Source organism: Phaenicophaeus curvirostris, chromosome 8, assembly GCF_032191515.1.
Source record: "Phaenicophaeus curvirostris isolate KB17595 chromosome 8, BPBGC_Pcur_1.0, whole genome shotgun sequence".
In the NCBI taxonomy this organism is placed as follows: Eukaryota; Metazoa; Chordata; class Aves; order Cuculiformes; family Cuculidae; genus Phaenicophaeus; species Phaenicophaeus curvirostris.
Genome location: NC_091399.1, coordinates 11,459,129 through 11,480,904, shown reverse-complemented (window position 1 = coordinate 11,480,904; position 21,776 = coordinate 11,459,129). Strand labels below are relative to the sequence as shown.

At 49.2% G+C, this 21,776-nt stretch overlaps 1 protein-coding gene across 2 annotated transcripts in view; it reads right to left on the bottom strand.

Moving 5' to 3' along the window:
* Nucleotides 1–18,901, bottom strand: part of NOS1AP (nitric oxide synthase 1 adaptor protein) — a 40,291-nt gene extending 21,390 nt beyond the window's left edge. The window contains exons 1-2 of one of the 2 annotated variants that reach the window (XM_069862447.1): nt 18,690–18,901; nt 9,010–9,081 (exon numbers count right to left, since the gene is read on the bottom strand). In XM_069862447.1, the coding sequence (XP_069718548.1) occupies nt 9,010–9,081; nt 18,690–18,794 (177 nt within the window). In that variant the 5' untranslated portion in view covers nt 18,795–18,901. The remainder of the gene's footprint in view (nt 1–9,009; nt 9,082–18,689) is intronic. The other variant, XM_069862449.1, reaches the window with a different exon arrangement.
* Nucleotides 18,902–21,776: the final 2,875 nt, after the last annotated feature.

Here is a 21,776-nt window from a genome sequence, read left to right as displayed (position 1 = left end):
TGAAATCCAAGAACAACACTGTAAAATATCAAAAATAGGGTTGTTTTCAGTTAAAGAGTTATGCTGAAATTTAACCATCTTTGCTGAAGTTTCTTGCAGTGAATACCCTCTTCAGGCCAATTTTTGCAGTTTCTGCTGAAATAAATCAGCACTTTCCACAGGGAATCACATGGCAAGGAGAACTGGTTTGGTTGGGTTTATTTTCCACCATGTTAAACTCATGCGGGTGAAGACCAAGTGACAGATCAAGAATCACTAGGATCCTTGTCTTTCATCAAGGAAGTCTGGCCTGAGAAGGAAACATGTTGTTCTCTGAAAATTAATCTAAATTTGTCTCCATTCTTCATCCAGAGTCTTCCTCTGGGTAGACTTCATTGCAGCCTGGGAAAGTCCAATTCCTCCACAATTCCCAGTTAAAGCTAATTGCTTCACCCACTATCTACAGGGACACGACAGTAGGCAAGGAATGTGTCTGTGGGTGCAGTGCCATGCTGAGCAGCAGCAGCCCTTGCAAGGCCATGGCAGGGGAGCTCCAGGGCTTGCATTGTGCTTTGCATGCTACAGCCTTTCTCCACTGGGACTAGGAGAGTGCTCCAGCAAGAGTGTTTGGCTCCTTTATATTGTTCTCAGCTGTGCTTGTTGTTCGGCTGTCATACAATAGACACATCCTTTCCTTCAACTCCCTAATTAAATGAGATCCATTCCCCAGACCTGCTCACACAATAGATTTTGCCTCCCCTCCTCTTAAACAGATGGGATCCTTTCCTCCACTCCTGCGCACTGTAGGAACACGCTGTAACACACACTCCCTTACAGCTCTCACAGCCACAAAACTCTGGAACAAAACCCTTCCCACCTGGCTGTAGGCTACGAGGCAGGCTTATCCCCCTTGGCCATTTATGTACAGCACCCCTTGGAACACCTTCTTTGGCTGCACTAAGCCAAAACCACCAAGAATTAATTTTAGCAGTGAAGAAACCGGGGCATGAAGCATATTTTTTCAAGGCTGCAGTGCCATGCTTTGCCTATCTTCGGAGATGATGCAGCAGAGAATGCTTCAACAAGTTAAATGAAGGGGTCCTTGGCCTTTGAGGACCAACAATGAAGCACAAGAGCAGAAATGATCATACATAGAGCAGTATTTAAAATGTTGACTTCAGTTTGGTTCGATTTTAATTCAGTTCAGTTCCCTGCATAGGAATGCCTCCCTCAGAAGGAGTCTGATAAGTCATTCAGTTTTCCCACGTCTCAGTTTCGATAAAATAGATGTTAATAGATGTTTCATCGATAAAATCGATAAAATAGATGTTAAATATTGCCTGACCCCAGTTCCTGTTTGTGAGGTTTTATTCTTTGCTCTCCTGTTCCTAAGCTATTTCTCCCCTTAATCACAGAGCAAGAGTGATATCATCTCTGGACACACTCAGACTTGGACGGAAGAAGCAGCTGCCCATGCCACTCCTGCTGAGGTCTATGCAACATCAGCATAAGGGAATACTGTATCCCAAGAGTAAAATGGTGCCATGATGTCAGCAAAATAATGAAAGCCCTGATTTATTAAAAACCACATGAAAATTGCATGTTACAGCAAATCAGAAGAAAAAAACACCTTCAAATAAAATCAACAGCACGGATGTGAGGAGACACAAACTCAAGGGGATTGGAAAAAGGGGAGGGGTCCAGCTCTCCACTGTGCTGACCAGGAAAGATGTCAGAACAAGTTGCAGACCCTGAAATCAGCCACACCTCAGCACTCCATGCTGAAATCCATTTTCTTCTCTTAACCTCTCAGGTGCAACAGGATCTTACTTTCATGCAGAGTTAGGAATTTACTCTAAAATGCAAGGATGAGTGGAGATGGTCATCTTTGTTTGCAAGTTTCTATCAGCAGACAAGGCTGTTGCCCACCTCTCTGTGACAGCTTGGGGGCTGGAGAGCACCGAGCTGAGCGTTTTATGGCTGGTGACACATAACACAGCCCTTTCCCTCAATAATAATATTTTCAACAGAGGTTTATGCAAATTACAGGGTCAGGCAATCAAAGGCAGGTCTGTTGCCATGCAATAGGAGCACAGGTTTATCAGAGGATGATGGTTTCTGTAAGAACCTGCACAAACAGCAATTACCAGTGCTCTTATGACCCCAAATCTTCCAGAACAAGTTGAAGCCCTCCCCATTTGACAGCCAGGCTAAATCCAATCACATCCATGAGCCAGAGCATGCAACAAATCATTCCCTTCTAGGCAGGAGGAAAAGCCAGAGCAGGCATGTAGATAGCAGGAGAGTGACCTCAGCACCAGCAGGAGCTTCTGCAGCATTTGAGATACCACAGATGTTATGTGCATTAGCTGCACCATGTTTCTGTGGAAAACAAGGTTTGCAGCAGATTCCCTTCCTTTGAGTGCAGCTGAGCCCTGGCACTGAATTGGGCTTGCTGGACTACCAAAACCATGCATGCAACATAGAGAGCCTCAAAGGTAGGAAGCACGGAAAGCTGGGACATCTCATCAGCAGGCACTGACACCCCCACACGTGCTCTGCTGAGCACAATGGATAACAAAACCCATTAGTGCAATACTTAAAGCCTGCTTGAAGAAATATTGTCAAGGACAAACAAACATGAGACAGGTGGAAGAGGAGGAAACACAAGGCACAAAAGAGGACAGAAGTCTGTGAAATGACTTGATAAGCTGTCTATGAATTTAGAGAGTGGGTAGGAGCTGACAGATCATTCCTAGGCTGGGAAGGAGTGATGCTGAAGACCTGTCCTCTCCCCATGTTTAGCAGAGGTTATTTCCCATCCCATTCCTTGAGCTCTCAGTAAATACTTGCCAATGGCTTGGATGACTGCATTGCATCAGCAAGCCAGTAATGTGACTCACTGTGAGCATCAGCAAGGAAACCCTCAGCTGGAGAGTGAGATGAGTTATAGGGAGACACCACTGGCTCTTGAAGAAGGAAGAAAGCCCAGCTGAGGAAAGGCCAACCCAAGCAAACACAGCACAAGGATGTGTGATGGGAAATAACCTCTGCTAGACATTGCTGCTTGTTCTGGCAGGCCCAGCATCAATATGCTCCTGCCAGAGCTCTGAGCACCACCTACCTGTGGGACACCTGCCCCAACAGAAGTGCTGAACTCCTCAGAGAGACAGGTAGTTTGGGGAAGACCACGCACCAGCATGCACCTCCTGGCTTATTAGCTTTCCCAAAGCATGCTCTCTCATCTGGGTTATGGTTTCCTTCATCCTCACTGACTCCACAACCAAGCTCTCTGCCCAGCTGGGAACCTCATGCTCTTTCCCAGGCTGGACCCTCTGCCACCAAGCTCTCCTTCCTACTGCGGTCTGAAGGCTGGCCACAAGGGACACATCACCACCCCAAGCCTGGCAAAGAACGCTTTGCTAGGACACTGCTGGAAGCTGAAAGACAACGAGCTCATAATGACTTATTAGGCCAGCTACTGGGGGAAGAGGAGCATGTCAGTTCCTCATCTTGCCAGGACCCATTGGGCTGCAGAGCTGGCTGAGCCCAGTCATTCCTGCCACTGTGTGACCCAGCAAGCCTGGCAGCCCGCACAGGCAGTACTTGCTCACATCTGTATAGCAACATCTTCCCAAAGTCCCTCTATCAAGCAGTGCCCAGAGCCCCATCCAGCTTCCTCTGGGGCTCAGACCTCACTATGCAGCATTAAAGACTCACACATCTTCCTACTAGTTCTGATGCTTGCCCTTAGACACATGGAGTCATTTACCTCCTTAAATTTGCACTTTCACTACATATGCATTACAACAGAGTGTACATACAACTCACACTATTTAATGCTGCCAGTAATTTTCAAAGCTTCTCTGGAAAGCACTTGCCACATCCATGGTTTTAATACCATGACAGTATTACAACAGGCAGCAAAGCCAAGCCGGTTTGGCCAACTGTCCTGGAAACTATTTCTTGCCTATGGGCAGTCTTGGTTAAAAGGCTGCTCCAGTGAACCTGGGTACTAACTTAACCAGTTCAGTCATTAAATACTAACTGCACATGAGACCCTGAACTGTTTCATACAATTCAGTAGTAGCATATTAGTAGCAATGCTGGATTAGCAATTATTTTCTTGTGAAGTTAAGTGGCACTGGTTCTGCTTGGAGAAACAATAAACTTGCCTGGAAACCTTCACTGTCTTTACTGCAAGTGTCAAAGCACTGAAAGAACAATTGAAGTTATTATAAATACTCCTTTGATTCCACCCAGATGTAATACAGCATAAGCTTGTTCACCTTGGATAATCACATCAAGTAATTAGCACACTGATAATTCACCTCACACCAAGTGCCATGACTTTGCAAAGAGCAACTTGTGCTCTTTATGCAGCAACAGGCTAAGCATCTCCAGGCCAGCCCACTGCCCACCGCCTGCCATGCAGGTCCCTGCAGGTGGTGAGGGGTGGGCTGCCCCTCTAGGTAGCTTTCAAATCCTGCTCTGTTTTACAGCACAGACAGGCAGTTTTGCTGCTTCTTCACAATGAAAGAAAAAGGCAGCTACATGACTGTAAATGACCCAATGCTTTTAAAAACTCACCATGGCAAGAACAGGAGCATCTCAGAAATATTTCAATTAAGTGAGCTCAAACTTACACCAAATAACTGGCCAAATGCATCAATTTTCTCATTAGGTCGGCTGTGCATGTTGCTTGTAAGGGATGCAAAATCTTGCTTTAAACAAGCTTGTTGAAAATCAGCGATTTTGCTAATGTGTTAAAATAGAGCTCAGCTATGCAAAGCAGTAGAACTCCCACAAAATCAAATGTGTACTGACAGAGTAGGTGGTGTAGAGGAGCTAGATTTTAAAATGCTTGAAATGCCTCCTTGTTTTGAGCTTGCAAAACTCATCAGGACACTTCCCAGAAAGAGGCTTGCAGGAGACTTCCGCAGGAGTAGCTCTTAAGAAGAGCCTGTCTAGGATCTCAACCTTTCTGGCACCAAAGAAAACCTGGATTAAAGCTGCACTCAGCAATCCAAGTAGAAAAAGGATGATTCCAAATTGTCTAGAATGACTGCACCAAGTCACAGCCAGGTAGCACTGGCTGCACTGGACACATGCCAGAAGCAGAGAAAGGACAGTATTTGTAAATATTTACATCATGAAAACATAAAAAATATATAGCTACCATTACTCCCTCCCCCCCAAAAAAAGGAAAAGAAAGGATGCCCTACAGCTAGCTCAGGCACTTTAAATGCAAGTTTTCAACAACTCATAGTCTAGGGAGGCGTTTGATTCACCTTCCCTGGAGGTGTTTAAGGCACGGGTGGACGAGGTGCTAATGGGCATGGTTTAGTGTTTGATAGGAATGGTTGGACTCGATGATCTGGTGGGTCTCTTTCAATCTAGTCATTCTATGATTCTATGGTTGGGAAGATGCATCCATTTGGGTACTGGCTCTCCAGTACTGTAAAAACCCTTTTTGGTAGCTGACAGATGCAAGACTCATCCCAGACCACTCTCATGAGCTCCCATCTGAATTTCTCAAGCTTTGCCTGTGATCAGCATGGAGTAAGAGAGTAGAAGAGCACTGTGGCCTCTGGACTGCTCCTTCCCAGGAGAGCCTAGGCAAGGAAGGTCCCTTGGGCTCCCACCAACAAGATAAGCTGGCTACAGCTTCAGTGAGCATTTATTTAGTGTTGAACTCAGGACCTTCTGAAGCTCAGGTGCCCAAGGGTAACTATCTGGACTCAGAGATCAGTTTCCCATACCTTGCATCCAGAGGAGCCAAGGAGCACTTTGAAGGCAAACCCACCCCAGCAGTTCAGGATATGAAGCAACATGGACCAGGTCATCCTGTTTTGGGATGAGGAGGAGAAAAGGGGTACAGTTGTACAAACACAAGCCAGAGTGTTGGCCAGGAAAACAAGCCCTAATGCATTGTATCTTTTAGTAATGATGCAGCCATCAGTGCCCTACAGGACTCTGAAGGAAAGCTGCAGCAAACACTCACAGAATTGCTGTCCAAACGCAGTCTGGGCATGGCCATTGTTCTGCACCACTGAATCCTTCCAGGGCCAGAGATTTGCACCAAGATGCAAGGCTGCATTCCCAGCAAGCCTAGTTGACGCAGGCAGGAAAAGCAGGGAGGCAGGGGCAGGCAGCCGAGCTACTCCCCTTCCCTACTTATCCCCCAGCTGCAAGAAACCTGGAAATTCTCCAATGTCCTCCTGCTCCGACAGAAACCCTCCCTCTGGCGAGCAGCCAGACAGCCATGCCCCACCAGCCCTTCTGCAGGGGGAGAATGGGGATGGTATCCCTGCCCTGCAACACCAACTCCCTCTATAAAGTCCCTCTTACTCCAGGGACAAAATTAGGGCTTAATATATAAATCTTGCTCTGGTGGACTTATTCTGAACACAGCTGCTCTTCTGCTTTGTGATCCGGAGAGTCCAGCCACAAACAGGAATCCCAGCAATGCCGGCTATGCCTCATCCTCCACTACGCCCCCAAAGAGTCAGGACTCTATCTAAACAGGAAGCCAGGATCAGTCAGGCCCCTGACACTGACCCTCCAAGTCACAACTGCTGGGGAGGAGAGTGGAGAAGAAGATGCTGCTGCCAATGGCCCTGCTCCCGGCACAACGTAGGCTTGCAAGGCGCTTTCCTCCTCAGGACCCTCACTGTCAGGTGAGGTGCTTCCTCACCTACAATCCCAAAGAAACTATTCTGGCATCCTTTTCAGAAACAACACCCTGCAACAAATAAATTGACATGAAAAGTCTCTTTGGCAGATCTGATCTGCAAAAGCATGACTTTTCAATGACTTGCATCTCTCCCGTCTTACAGTAGCTCAAGAAAGCCTGAACACAAGTTTCAAGCACATCATTCACAATGACAAAAAAATCATTATTTTACCCTACTTTGTGTCCTTTCCCCACCATTCAGAGTTTTATCTAGGAATTTTCTATACTATGCTAAAGTTTATTTATATTGGTCCACAAGGATGTTTTGGTGTTTTGCTTTTTTTTTTCCTAGGGATTATTTAAGACCTCAAAATTGTGCCAGTCCTCCTACACTGGCATGACTCTGAAGCTGGAGCCACATTCTTTCAGAAGTCTTATCTCAAAAGGCAGCAGAGAAATCAGCTGTTCATAAGAGCTCTCAATGGCCTAACAGTGGTTCTTTCCCAAACTTCATCTGGAACCAAGGTAAGCAAATCTAATGCCATAAAGGACTTCTCAATTCACGCACTGGCCACAACATTAACCACACCAAGAGGACAAGGCACCAGTTAGGAAAGCTGATGAGAAAAGCCCATAAACTACATGTTGAAAGTTTGAAACAGACAAGGCTTGCAATCTGTGTCCTTGGGATATAATACTTCCACGTAGCAACAGAAAAGAGAAAATGAGATTATAACAAGAGTCTGCAGGAGGTGCCAAGAGAGGAGTAAGGCAACAGCCAGGTCGTGGTAGGGCCGCTCAGCTACATGAGCAAGGTCCAGTGCTCACAAGGTCCCATGAGGCCACTAGAAAGACCACTCATCAATTACTCAACATCCCTGTGAACACCCTCAGCTCCTCCCAATTAAGAGTGTTATTCCCAGGAGAGCACCATCTCTCAAAGACAGGGCAAACCCCTTACTGTGATCCATAGAGCAGGCCAAACTACCAACACCTGTGGCCACACCACCACATATGTTGGACCAAGGTCCGAACACTGCCCAAAGGACTGTCTTGTGCATCAGAGAGCAACTTAGCTCCTGCTGTGACAAGTGTGGGGGCAGCATATGGTTTGCTCACCCCTCCATCCACCACTGAACACATTCCAGTTGCGCAGGTAAGAGGCCAGGGAAAGCTCCCCTCCTGGCTACTGGCCAAGCATTATACAGCAAGAGTGCCCTGTCTTCTGCCTGTAAGTATTTTGGGAAGCCAGATGACTTCATTACCAGCTGACATCCCCTGACCTACTTGCTGTTAAACAATCTTGCTGCCAGCCAGTCTCAGAGCTTGTTACTCAGCACTTTAATTTGCATGTTGCCATTTACCGGGCCCTAACCTGCTCTGCGTACCTGGACAATGTTCAAATCTTCACGCAGATTAAGTGCTTATGCAAACATTAAAAAGCAAATGTACTTCTTCCACAAGTAGTTTGCTGTTGCCTTTGAATTGGGACTGATACATGAGGAAATCCTTTGAATTACAGACATGCTCTGTAATTGGCTCTGGAGCGAGTCCAGAGAAGAGCGACAAAGCTGGTGAGGGGGCTGGAGAACAGGCCTTATGAGGAATGGCTGAGAGAGCTGGGGTTGTTTAGCCGGGAGAAGGGGAGACCTCATTGTTCTCTACAACTACCTAAAAGGAAGTTGTGGAGAGGAGGGTGCTGGCCTCTTCTCCCAGGTGACAGGGGACAGGATGAGAGGGAATGGCCTCAAGCTCTGCCAGGGCAGGTTCAGGCTGAACATTAGGAAAAAAATTTTTCATGGAAAGGGTCATTGGGCACTGGAACAGGCTGCCCAGGGAGGTGGTTGATTCACCTTCCCTGGAGGTGTTTAAGGGACAGGTGGACGAGGCGCTGAGGGGCATTTGATAGAAATAGTTGGACTCGATGATCCAATGGGTCTTTTCCAACCTGGTGATTCTATGCTACAGTTTTTGTCTGGTGCCAGCAGGCCCATGTTCCACGTCCACCTTTCAACCCATTCTCACCTCTACAGTACATGCTCCTGCGTAGGGCACAGTACCGTGAGCATGGAGAAGGCCCTGCCACCACTCGGGCTGCAGCTCCCAGCCGTGGCACACAGGATGCCCAGGTACAATGGGATGCTACAAATACGGTGGTGTGGCACATGAAGCTTACAGGCACCATCCCCAAGTTACATGGTGATCTCAATGGAGAGAAAGACAGTGAAAAATACTGAGTGAGGAATAACCTGGAAGACAGGACTTAAGTGAGAGAAGGCTGAAGGCAGAGATGGAGGAGTGGTGCCCCTGCTACTTCCATGCAGAAGGGGAAGGAGCATTCTCGTCATGCTCACCCTGATTCGCCGCATGGCCGTCACAATCTCCACCCGACTGTTCGGCCGTGGCACATCCAGGCTCCCGATGTACTACAAGGAAAGAAAAAGACAGTTCATTGCATTTCCACAGCACTGGAAACCCCATGGTCCCACCACAGCCTTGATGGCATCCCTGGAGGGAATCCAGAGTCACTTCTGGGGAAAGGCGCCATTTTGCTCACTGTACCTGAAGCCTTCCATGTCTCCCACCGTGAAGCCATTTCAAGGATTCAGCTGCCCTTATTCTAACAATAAAATAACTTCAGTAATCAGGCCAGCAGGACTCATTCATCTACATCGTGATCAAAGTATGGCAGTATAATCCAATATGCCATTGGTTGCACTGAGTCATCTATTACAGGCCTGGATATTGAGGGGAAAGCCCCTAAAATAGCTGGGGCAACCTGTTCACTGACAGGCCCTTCACTATTTAATTACAGCCCTGCCAAATCCTTGGCTGTTTTTGCAGTGATGCTGAGACTCCAGGCCAAACCTCCAGGATAAAGGAGCCACTTTGCTATTCAAAGGGGTCCAACGGCTGCACTGCTGCAGCTCAGCATGGAGAGATGCAGAACAAAAACCTTTTAAAAAATAAAATGGAAGAGTGCAAATTCAGAAGGATCAGAAAACAGACAAACGATGAAAAGTCAGTGTAGAGCACTAAAAATGCGTAGTTAAAAGAAAAGCATTTTGAGTCTTTTTACTAGCCCCCTGTGCTCCCACACTTCACCTTGACGCAAGTGCTGACGTAACCCTCAGCAGTGCAGCATGGGCACTGAACCTGGCATGGCTATATGTTCCTGTGCATACAGCATAACCTTTGCTGGCACCAAGAAAGCCCAGGTCACTGGCTTCAAGCACCAGTGCTGAGACATGCTCAAACAGCTGGCCATGTGCTAGGGTCACCGTGCAGGGAGAGGCTGCAGAGAGGGGATCCCACCCAGCTGTGGGATTCCCTCGCTCCTCTCTACTGGGATGCTGCTGCCTTCTTTATAGAGGGCACAGTGAAGGGGCTGCACAACTGCTCCAGGGTTTTGTGTGTGCATGCTATCCCAGGGATCTCTCCTTGTTAACCCTCCACACCTGCACCCCAAACTCTACAAGACCAGCCACTCGACAAGATCATCCCCAGCTGCACAGCTCCTGCCTCAGGTGGAGGTAGAGGCAGGTATCCAGCGACTGGCACTGAAGAGTTAGTACTGAGAGTAGATATGAAGAAAAAGGATATATAAGTAAACACCAAACAGCTGGTATTTTCATCACGTGCTGAGCAGGCTGTCATGGTGCGGGGCGGCTTTATGTAACTGGGAATTAACGCCCATGGTGCACACTGCCAGCAAAGGCGGCACTAACAGCCCAGACCCAACTACTCAACACCCGACTGCAAAAACACAAGTCTTGTTAAGTTATCGGTTGCATCCCCTAAACAGATCCTTCCCACCCCATGAAATGTTCAGAAACAAACACCCTTGAAATGTTCAGAAAGAAACACCTTAAGAAAGGTGGTTTTGACATTGGTTGATTTCCTTTTCTTATATAAAGTCAATAAAAAGTAAGAAACAAGGAGGAGCACAGAGGCAGCTTAAGCTTTCAGCACTAAGTAATGAAGAAAGCTTTCCCCATCCTCTCCTGTCAGGCAAATGTCTCAGCTCCACAGAACCTCTCCCACCAAGCTTCTCCAGGCTGCCCTTCTGCCAGGTACGACCCAGCACTGCTTCCTACTCACTTGCAAGGAAGACTTTTAGCTCAGATGAGGACAGACTTTTACAGCTAGAGAATGCCTATATTCTTCCAGCTATTCCTGACAGCGTGAGGTCACCATTACAAGAGGAGTGATCACTTTCCTTCCCCCTGAGTTTTCCTTCCTCAAATGAGTGCAGAATACAGCCACGTGCAAGGACAGGGCAAGTGGCAGCAGGTATCAGCTGGGCAAGAGACAGCTCCATCCAGCGCTGGCTCCCACAGCCACATGGATCTGAGTAATGCCTGAGTAATACCACAACCTTGTCTAGCAGCAACACTTAGTCATGCACTGCACATGCGAGCCTGGCAGGGCTGGACTGCCCCAAAGCAGGTGATGGAGCAGAAACCAGACACCACCTTGGAACAGAAAGCACCTCCTTGGATAACCTTCCTGGGAAACAGCACCTACAGTAGGAGCATCTTGATGCTGTCCTATCTACATCCCTTTATACAACTATTTCCCTCCAGTTCATGCTTGCAAGCATATGAACAAAGGGTCTCAGGTCACAAACCATGATGGATTCGCCCCTGCTCCCAGACCCAGGCTCCAAGGCACCCTGCTGCATCCCACATTCCATGGCACCTCCAGTGGGCTCACTTCACACAATCGCTCTGCTCACAGCTCCAAAAACACCCACCACTCCCTCCACTTCAGATTTTTTGGCATGTTTCACAAAACTCAACAGATGGACAAAGTCTCCCCAGATTATTTCTGCCTTCAGGGCAGAATCACATGTGCAAACTGCACTGCAGAGAAGTAACCCTTCACAATGTGCTGAGTATCCCCTCCTAAAACGTCTACTTGAAGGCTGGCCTTTCAACTACACTACTGTTACCCAGGCAAAGAGCGGAGATGGCCTGAGAAACCACCCATATTTACTAGCAATTTGTAGATGAGAAATGCTCCTCCTCCACTCTCCTCAAGCCCTCCTACTCACAGCACCAACTTTCATTTTGGGAAGTGGTATGGGAAAAAGCAGGTGAGGCAGAGGCAAGAAGCAGCAGGAGCTTCCAGGGTGGAGGACTCCCCCGCCTCATCCCACCCTAATGCTGAGACCTGGCTCCCTGGTTCCCAGGACAAAAGCCCCATGGACCCCCATGCATGTGGACTCCCAGACCCCAGGCATGGGCTGTTCGCCTTCTTTAAAATCTGCGTGCCCCCAGCAAGATGCCAGGTGTGGTGGTGGCCCTGGTCATGCCAGGATCCATTCCTGCAGGTCAGTGTCATGGGAAAGGGAAGCAGCGGGGCTAGGGCTTAGCCCGGAGAGGAGAAATGAAGGCGCCTGAGACAAAAGGAAGGAAAATAAACCTGTGTGAAAGGGAAAGGAAAAAAGAAAACTCATGAAAGAATGCACCCTCCCTCAGCACCTGAAGGGTGCTTGCTTGCTGTCCCTTCCCATGCAAACAGGCTCCCCCGTCTGTCCCAGGTACAGCTGGAAGAGGCCTCCAGACACTGCCCACACCATGCACCCTTCCCCCACGGCTTAGAAAAGACCTGACCAGTTCAGGGAAATAGTAGTCCACCCTAGGCTAGAAGGAAAAAAAAAAAACAAACAAACCAAAGATAACAAAGGGAGATAATTTTACAAACACAATGCTTGCACAATTCACTTAGTTCCTCATTTTTTCTTGAGGTTGTTTAATACTGTTCCTTTGCTGGTCTGTCAGAAATGACTTTTCTTTAGAAGATGGGGTTTTTTTGTGACAGCAGGTGTCATGTATTTTCAGAAAACTGAAGGTTGATTGGATCCCTGGCAGGGATATACCTTCCCAGGGGTGTCAATGAGATCCCTCATGGGTGGTGGGCAGCAAAAGCCTTCCTGGAGAGAAGCTGCTGCCTTCCCAAGGAAGGTATACTGCTTTTCTGCCAGCCTAACACTGTGTGCAGAGGTCAGGGCTGAATCATAGCCAACTTACAGGGAAGCCTAGATTGGTTGGCTGCCAGGTTTCCAGGTTTGAAAGCCATCCTAAGTCAGAGAGTTTGCCACAGATGAAGAGCCACTGCTTCTGCAGAAGAGCTGTGGGCAGGCAGGCAGGCAGCAGGGCAGCACAGGCAGAGGAGACATACTGGCAGCAGTCCTAGACTGAGGCATTGCACCACAGGCTGTGCAGCCATCCTCAGGGCCAGGAGAACCTTAGCCAAGCAGAGGACCCTACACCCAGGCTGTAGAGGGGTCACCAGAAGCACCAGCAGCCAGATGGTAAGCATTTAGAGAGTGCAAGGGCCTCAAGATTTCTGAAGAGTCCAGAGCGATGTGAGGCCACATCAGGTACTGGGATGTCAGCCCTATGACCCATGGCCACGTCACAAATTGAAGGTCAAAGTACTCACACCCAGCCAGGTGCCCCAAGCCAAGAGATTTGAAATCTCTTTATTCCCCCAGTGGCTAGGGGAAAAACAGCCTCTCTGCAGCCTGTCTGATGAACACTTCTTCCAGGGCTGCTGTGGTCAGGGAAAGCAGGGAGAATTCCAGTTATCAGGACTTTTCAGTGAAAAAACACAGCCTCCACCCAGTGAGCCACAGGGCTGGGCTGGCACAATCCCAGCTCTGCCCCGCACCCCAGGAACACCCAGACTCTCTGAAAGGAAAGGGGAGAATTCTACTGCAGTGGTGCAGGCTCGGATGCCAAAAAGGACAGGAAAGTAGGCATGCCAGCTGACTTCAATGGAAAAAAAGCCCTAGCTTTCTAGCCTGAGCCTAGCAGGCAGGTGCAGTGAGTTCTCTGCTGAGCTGGAGGGCTCCAGCCCTACCCAAGCCTCCCTTAATGGAGCTCTGCACCCTGAAGACACCAGGGTGCATCCAGCTGTGGGAGATAGCTGCTTTAGCACAGTCTGTCAGATCCATGCAGTGGACATCAGTACAGGAACATCTCGTGCCAGGCAGCACTGGTCAAAACAGGGCTTGTGAGATAAGGGGAGACCCTTTGCAGCAGGATGAGGCCCTGCTGCAGGGACCACAGGACACAGAGCAAATGGGTGCAGCGGGAGAGCTGAACTTTCTCCATGCCTATGAAGCAGGGCTGTCCACTCTCTCTCATTTCCGTACCCCACCAAGGAGCCAAGTATTCTGCACCTACAACCAGCTACAACCTTAACAGGAGTTCACATACAGGATGCACAAAACCAGAGTACTTGAGCAGCCAGAAAGCAGGGATGGGAGCATCTCACTCCCTGTTGCTTCTTCCTCAGGGCCTTATGGCATCTGCTAAGCCCATGCACTGCCTAGCCAGTACCCACATACCCACAATCTTGACACATACAGCTTTGCCAAATCCTGGCTCTTAAGTCAGTTCACAGGCCGCTTAACAAGTATGCCACTCTTTCAGATAGTAACTTTCGTGGCACTTGGAAGGTTATTTATAGCCTAGAGCAAGCAATCCTGGGCTAAAGCACACTGCAGCTTTGCTCCAGGCTGAGCAGCTCCAACAGAGTACACTGTACTCCAGAGCTGCCAGTACAAACAGCCCTGAAATAAAGCTGCCAAGTCTCTCCCAAGCCAGCTAAAGAGGTACAGAGCTTCACACAACCTGTCACCAGCTTCGCAGCCCTCTGGGAAAGGGAAACTACTGGGAATGGAGCCTGAAGCAGTGGAGGGGAATTGAAGGCCCTGATCAGAGCTGCCTGCAACTCAACTCACTCCAAATGCTTTTGTGTATGGACATGATGTACATAAAAATATACCCAAGAGGGTAAACACATGCATTCACTGCTTAAAGTTCATTTGAGGCTATAATCCTTTTCCTGATAAAGGATTTACCTTTGCAGCAACCAGCAGATTCTGCTAGTGCTTGCAGCCTCAGGAGGGTGGTAGGCAGGTGAGCTGGAAGGGGTCATAGGAAGGGACGTACTGGATCAGACTAAAGTCTCCTTCGTGTCCCATCTCCAAACATAGGTAGCAGCAGATGCTCAGACCAACTTCAGCTTCCCACACACAAAAGCAGAGAAAAGTACTGGCAAACATGATAGAAAATGCCTGGTTGCCAAGATCCCTTAAGGGAAAAATACCCACCACCATCTAAAGCCCAAACCCCTACTTGCTGCCTAGAACAGCAATCCTCCCAAACCTCCAGTCCCACATTTTATCTGCAAACAGGTCTGATATCAGGAAAGCTGGGTCTCAGCACATCTTGTTCCAGCCCATGGCAGGCCTGGACTGCAGGCAGCAAGTCTGCCCAAGGACCAAGGTTTGCTTGGGAAGTCCTATCTTCCCTTCTCTGCATACGGGGGAGCAGCAGAGAGGGTCCTTGCACCCATCCCTCCCCTTTATTGGGAACCACGCATATTATGGCAGTGTGAATAGATTAATGGGTCTTGAGATTGAAGAATTAAGAGCAGTTTCCAAATAATGGGTATTTATTTGGTACGTAGATCTGTGCTATGGACAACAAGATCTCCAGGACAGGAAGGATCTCTTGCTGCTTTTGAGGAAAGCCCAGCCCAGTGATCTCCTGAAAGCGGGTCTAACGACAGCAGCCAGCAACAGCTTCCCCTTGCAAATCTAGAAGCACACAGTACAGCTGCACTCCCACGGGTAAGGGGTTCAGCACTTTGGTAACAGGCTCCACCACCCCACTCAATTTTTGCTACATGCTGATCTCTCTGGAGGTACTGGAGTAGCCCGACTCACGATTTCTAAATGCACAGAATTGCTGGACTTGCACCGGCCCTTGGTTTTTGTCCCACAGCACCAAGGCTTTGGGAAGATAAGAGATAAGCTTACACCCTCCTCCTCCCTGCCCCGACTGGAGGAGCCATGCTGGCCAGAGAGGTGCAGGAGGAAAGCAAGAGTCTTTACTCACTACGTACTCATTTATCTAACCAGGAAACTATTGCATAAGTGAGAATTTGCGCCTGCCCCCCTACACCATGCTGCAGTTCCCAGCTCTTTCATCTGAATACTTCAGCTAACTCAGGCCAGGCTTTTGATTTTATTCAACAACTTAGACCACAAGACACAGAAGAAAGCAAACACCTTGCCTTCCTTTGGAACCAGCTCCTCTGATTCCCAGCAGCCTGACTGAGGCGCCTTCAGAACAGAGGGGTTTGGTGCCAGGAGAGGAGGCCAATTAAAACAGATCCAAAGTGTGAAATATATTACTGTTCCTAAGAAGATGGAGCAGGATTTTCCAGCTATTGGATTTATCTCCAGAAAACGGATTAACATAATCCTTAGGGGACACTTCGCTCAGATTCTGTGTCCCTGTGCCAGAGTATATGGCTGCAAGTAGCTTCAGTGGGGACAATCAACACAAGTCTCCTGATGGCATTGCATGTGACAGCACCGCTTGCTTCAGAGCGAGTTCATCACTCTGTGCTTCAAAAGGGCCCAAATAGTGAATGACAGCAGCCACCCACTCTGAGACACTGCGACTCCCTTGGGAGAGAGGCAAGGGAATATCAGCATGGATGCCAGCAGCTACTGATGAACCAAAACACACATTACATCCACTATGTGTGTCATTTAAAGATAGCAGCAGACAATATAGGTCTGAGTGTAAAAACAAAATTAAAAATCAAAATAAAAAAATCAGTGCATACCAACTCAAGTATGTGTTATCCCTCTTTGGAGAGCCCCAAGCAACTTGTTAGGAATCCCAAGCTACCAGAACAGAGACCGCTGATCCAGCTGCAGAGGGCTGTAACTCCAGGATCCCCACTGCCCACACCATCAACAATTCCAGGAGGCTTTTAGGAGACAGACATGTATATTGTGGCACCCTAGCTGAGCATTTTTCTTCTTTAATATTTCCCCAAAGTTCTGCTCTAAAGAGAGTTTCTCATTTTTGTGACTTGCACTGGGTGCCTGGCCGAAACAAGAACCACGTGGGTTTAGGCGCTCAAGATTCTTTGGGATAAAAGGAACTAAAGCAGTGTCAGCATTTAATTAATCTCCAGCAATCTAATAAAAGGATGGAGTAATTGCCTAAGCCATCTACATTCTGCATCTGGCAGCAGGAGCTGCTGAAGAAACTCACTAATTCGGAAGCCAGGTTGGTTGTACTTGGCATAATGTGCCACAGGATACAAAATAAGAGAAAAAGGAGCTAACAAAGACTAATATGCACCACCCCATTAATGTAGCCAGACCAGCAGTATAGAAAACACAGAAGCCACAAGCACACCAGGGGGCAACTGAAACTCTGTCCCACTCCTCACCCTGCAAGCTGGGCCACCCAAACCTAGCATGGAAGAGGCAGAGCACTTACACCAGGGTGCATGAGATTTAGAAGCTTCTTTGCAGTGTCCCTGGAGGTGAGAGGGGAGCAGGTGCTGGCAGTAAAACAACAATTGGCTCCAACAATCCAGGAGCTAAAGGCTGCAAAGCTTAATTTGTACAATCTCTTCCAGGAAAGAGTTGTAAAGCAGGTTTTAGGTTTGCTCCATAAACAACTCCTCTGCTGATATGCTCTGTGAAGCATCATACTTGCCATTGGGCAGGTGACATCTTCTGCAGTGGAACCCTTCCAGCCATGAAATGAGGGGAAATAACACAACTTTGGCATCCTCCAAGGAGCTGCAGCCTTACCCCTGGGGCACTGCTCAGGATTAGATGCCAAAGCTGTGATTCCTCCCCTGCCAGCACCTGTGCTCCAATGACAACCGTGTGTGACAGATGTCTCCCTCCCTGTCACTCAATACCTATTTTACACAATTTTTTTTTCTAAGTTAACCTCTCTTGGAGTATTCCATCAACATGACTACTGTATTGCTCAGGAACAGCAAAAAGGGGCATGATTTTATGTTTCCCCTTTTGAAATTTCATTGCTGGCTACCTCCCATGATACTGCCAGACAGTGCTGGGCAACCCAGACAGGTAGCTCAGCTTTTTCTCAACCTGCTGTAAGATCGCAAACAGTTGGACTGGGGGAAGCCATGGCCTATATGGAATAAGAGACGGAGCGGTCCCAATAGAAAAAAAACCCAACCAAACAAAAAACATTTCCTGTCAAATCCACTAGCAAGAATGGTTTATACAGGTAAGGAGAAATAGTAAGCTTTTATTTTGGGCAGGCGGCCCTAACCGCAAATGGCATGAAATTCCTCTGTCAGTTCATACCATGAGTTTATCCCATTAGAGAAGCGCTAGGGTACAAGGTATCCTGCAGACACCAACATTCTCCCATCACATCGGCACTCACTGTAGCATTCATTACCCACAGCACTGGCAATATAGAGCAAAACCCAAGCCCTGCACTTTTAGCTGAGAAAACGCACACAGAACCTGGCTCTCTGGGGCCAGCATCCCCAAGCAACACCATGTAGTGCCAAAGAGGGATGCAGGGCCAAGGAGAGATGCTCAGGTGAAGCGGCAGGTGACCCTGCTCAAGCTTGACCCATGAGACCAGCGAGCTGGGGTTGTTTAGCCAGGAGAAAAGGAGGCTGAGGGGAGACCTCATTGCTCTCTACAACTGCCTGAAAGAAGGTTGTGGAGAGAAGGGAGCTGGGCTCTTCTCCCAAGTGACAGGGGACAAGATGAGAGGGAATAGCCTCAAGATCCGCCAGGGGATATTTAGGCTGGACATTAGGAAAAAAAATTTCACAGAAAGGGTCATTGGGCACTGGCAGAGGCTGCCCAGGGAGGTGGTTGAGTCACCTTCCCTGGAGGTGTTTAAGGCACGGGTGGACGAGGTGCTGAGGGGCATGGGTTAGTGTTTGATAGGAATGGTTGGACTCGATGATCCGATGGGTCTTTTCCAACCGGGTGATTCTATGATTCCATGATTCTTACGGGATGGGTGAGAAGCCTCCCCCAGCTATTTGTAGCTGAGTTTGGGGGAGAGCAGGCAAAGCCAACGGGAAAGTGAAGAAACCCCGAAGCTACGCTAAAAGACAGCTGGAAAACAGGGAATCTCGAGGGTCGAGGAGCAAATGCCGGGCAAGGAATCCGCGAAACCTCTCCGCGCTCGCTGCTCACCTTGGCCTCGAAGCAGATACCGTGCTGGAAGGCGTCCTCGTTGTGCAGGGGGATGCGGAGGTCGTGCCGGTCATCCACCAGGTTGTACTTGGACTTGGCGGGCATGGCGGCCCCGCGGCGGCCCGGCTGACCCCACAGCGCCCCGGCCCCGCGGATCCTCCGCCCCCCGCCACCGACCGGCCCCGGGGCGGGGACGCGCCGCCGCGAAGCGCGGGGAAGGGCGGGAATGGCGGGGGGTGTCTGGTAGTCTCCGCACCCCCTCCTTTTCCAGAGGGGAGGAGCAAGGAAGCGTTAAAAAAATGAGGATCCGAAAGGGTCGCGGAGGCGAGACATGACTGACATCTAGTGCGTGGTGCTGGTTCTGCACCCCTGGCACGTGTAAAAAAGAAGGGGGGGAAAAAAGGAGAAAGCCTCAAAAGTGGTTAGGGCGGAGCGGCCCAGGTCGGCCCCAAGGTGCGCTGAGCTCTGGGAGCGCCGTGCCGCCTCCCCAGGGCATCACAGAATCACCCGGTTGGAAAAGACCCATCGGATCATTGAGTCCAACCATTCCTATCAAACACTAACCCATGCCCCTTAGCACCTCGTCCACCCGTGCCTTAAACACCTCCAGGGAAAGTGACTCAACCACCTCCCTCGGCAGCATCTGCCAGTGCCCAATGACCCTTTCCGTGAATATTTTCCTAATGTTCAGCCTGAGCCTCTCCTGGTGGAGCTTGAGAACATTCCCTCTTGTCCTGTCCCCTGTCACTTGGGAGAAGAGCCCAGCTCCCTCCTCTCCACAACCTCCTTTCAGGCAGTTGTAGAGAGCAATGAGGTCTCCCCTCAGCCTCCTCTTCTCCAGGCTAAACACCCCCAGCTCTCTCAGCCACTCCTCATAAGGCTTGTTCTCCAGCCCCTTCACCAGCTTTGTTGCTCTTCTCTGGACTTGCTCCAGAGCCTCAACATCCTTCTTGTGGTGAGGGGCCCAGAAATGAACACAGTACTCAAAAAGCTGTCTCACCAGTGCTGAGTACAGAGGGAGAATAACTTCCATGGACCTGCTGGTCACGCCGTTTCTGATACAAGCCAAGATGCCATTGGCCTTCTTGGCCACCTGGGCACACTGCTGGGTCATGGTCAGTCCCTGTCAACCAACACCCCCAGGCCCTTCTCCTCCAGGCAGCTTTCCAGCCAGACTTCTAGTCTGTAGCACTGCACAGGGTTGTTGTGCCCCAAGTGCAGGACCTGGCATTTGGCCTTGTTAAACCTCATGCCATTGGTCTCAGCCCAGTGGTCCAGCCTGTTCAGATCCCTTTGGAGCCTCCTGACCCTCCAGCAGATCGAGACTTCCACCCAGCTTAGTGTCATCCATAAACTTACTAAGGGTGCACTCAATGCCCTCACCCAGGTTATTGATAAAGACATTGAACAGGGCTGGACCCAGCACTGAGCCCTGGGGAACACCACACCCTCTTCCGTGGGAGCACCTGGGCCACTGCAAATGTTCCAGCCAACAGACTCTGTATCCAAATCTTCATATCAATGCCAGGTATGATGGAAATCAGGTGAGCTGGAGGTGAAAAATCTCCATCTTGTGCTTAATGAAAGGGCGTTCCTTCTGACCAGGTCCAGCTGTAGCCTATCTTATAAAAGCCCTGAAAGCTATTAATGTGCTCCCTCACCCACTGGAAGCACCCTAGAATTGCTTTCCAGATGTGCAAGGACCCACTCACATAGTTCTGATTGTAAGCCCAAGCTATTCCACCCCTTACTTCCACGTACAGGTGCACCCTCAGGTAGGGCTGCATCCCTCTGTGTTTTAACGCCTGCAGATGCTGCATAACAGCCATTAAGTTCATCTCAGCAGTATGGCTTAAGAACTCAGACTGGCATTCACACATGCTAGAGACACCACTTGGGACAAGCCATTCCTAGGGCAGATGTGTCAGGAGACCAACAATTCTTAAAGCTTTTGCTTTGCTCTGCTGGCATGGTTCTATATGCCAGAGCAGATTTCCTTTGCTTGCCTCTGGTTTTTAAAGAAGTGGGCTTTCCACCTTCCCCAGAGGCTTGCATAACAGTATGGGCACAGAGAGTAACATGCCAAGCTGAGAAGTCCCTGTGCTCAGTCATGTTCATGAAGGGTGTATGGGAATTTCTGCTGTGCTGGCAGCTTCTCTATGACAGGCTCGGGATGGGATCATGCAGAACTGACAGCACAGTGTTCTCACCCACTCCTGCAGTGCTTAGAGCAAACCTAGAGACTGCTCTTAAAACACTGGGGATGAGCCTTGCTTCTCAGTTGTTTCTGGAATCCTGGCTCATGGGACTCATCAGTGGCTCAGTGAATCTGGTCCACCACCATCACAACCAGATTAAATCCTCACACTTGTGGTTTATTCTGCCAGCCCAGAACCTGGTTCCTCCCTTTCACAATAAATAATCAGAAGCCCTGGAGTTGAAAGACAAAGTTGTATAACTGATTTGCTTCCTTTTGCAGTCCTGTCCATTTTGACTATACAAGGGCATGGTAGCTTGCTCACATTTGAACAACGACTAGGGGCAAAGGTCCCATGTGCCACCCAAGCAGGGAAACATTGTCGAGGACATGGCCCATGCAACCCAAGTGAACTGCAAGGACATGCTGAAGGAGTGATCCATGGATGAGAGTTTCTGGACAGCCTCGGAGGAGCAGCAGGCAGCCCGCTTGGGCACTTGCAGGTCTTGCCCACTCCCTGCCAACCGCAGATGGTGGATTTATAAAGCTGGCCTGCCATCTCCTGGAAAGGCTGTGAGATGCAGCACAGACAGCCCAGACAGGACCCGAGAGGTGATCTTCCCCAGCTCCTCTAACTGCAGCCTAGGGCTTTAGGGGGCTTCTGCCCTCATTCCTGCCCCAGCACCCTGGGAAAATCGGCGCCACGCCTCACCTGTGATTTTCAGACTTCCTTTGCACTCTGTGAACTTGAGAAGACGTTCTAGCAATGCTTACATGAAAGCCAGCAAAAAAAAACATGTCAGCACGCGCCTGTCTGACATTCCACTGCAAGACCCCTCCAGACAGGGCCAGCAGCAGGTGGATGTGAGCTCTGCAGCTCCACTGTACCG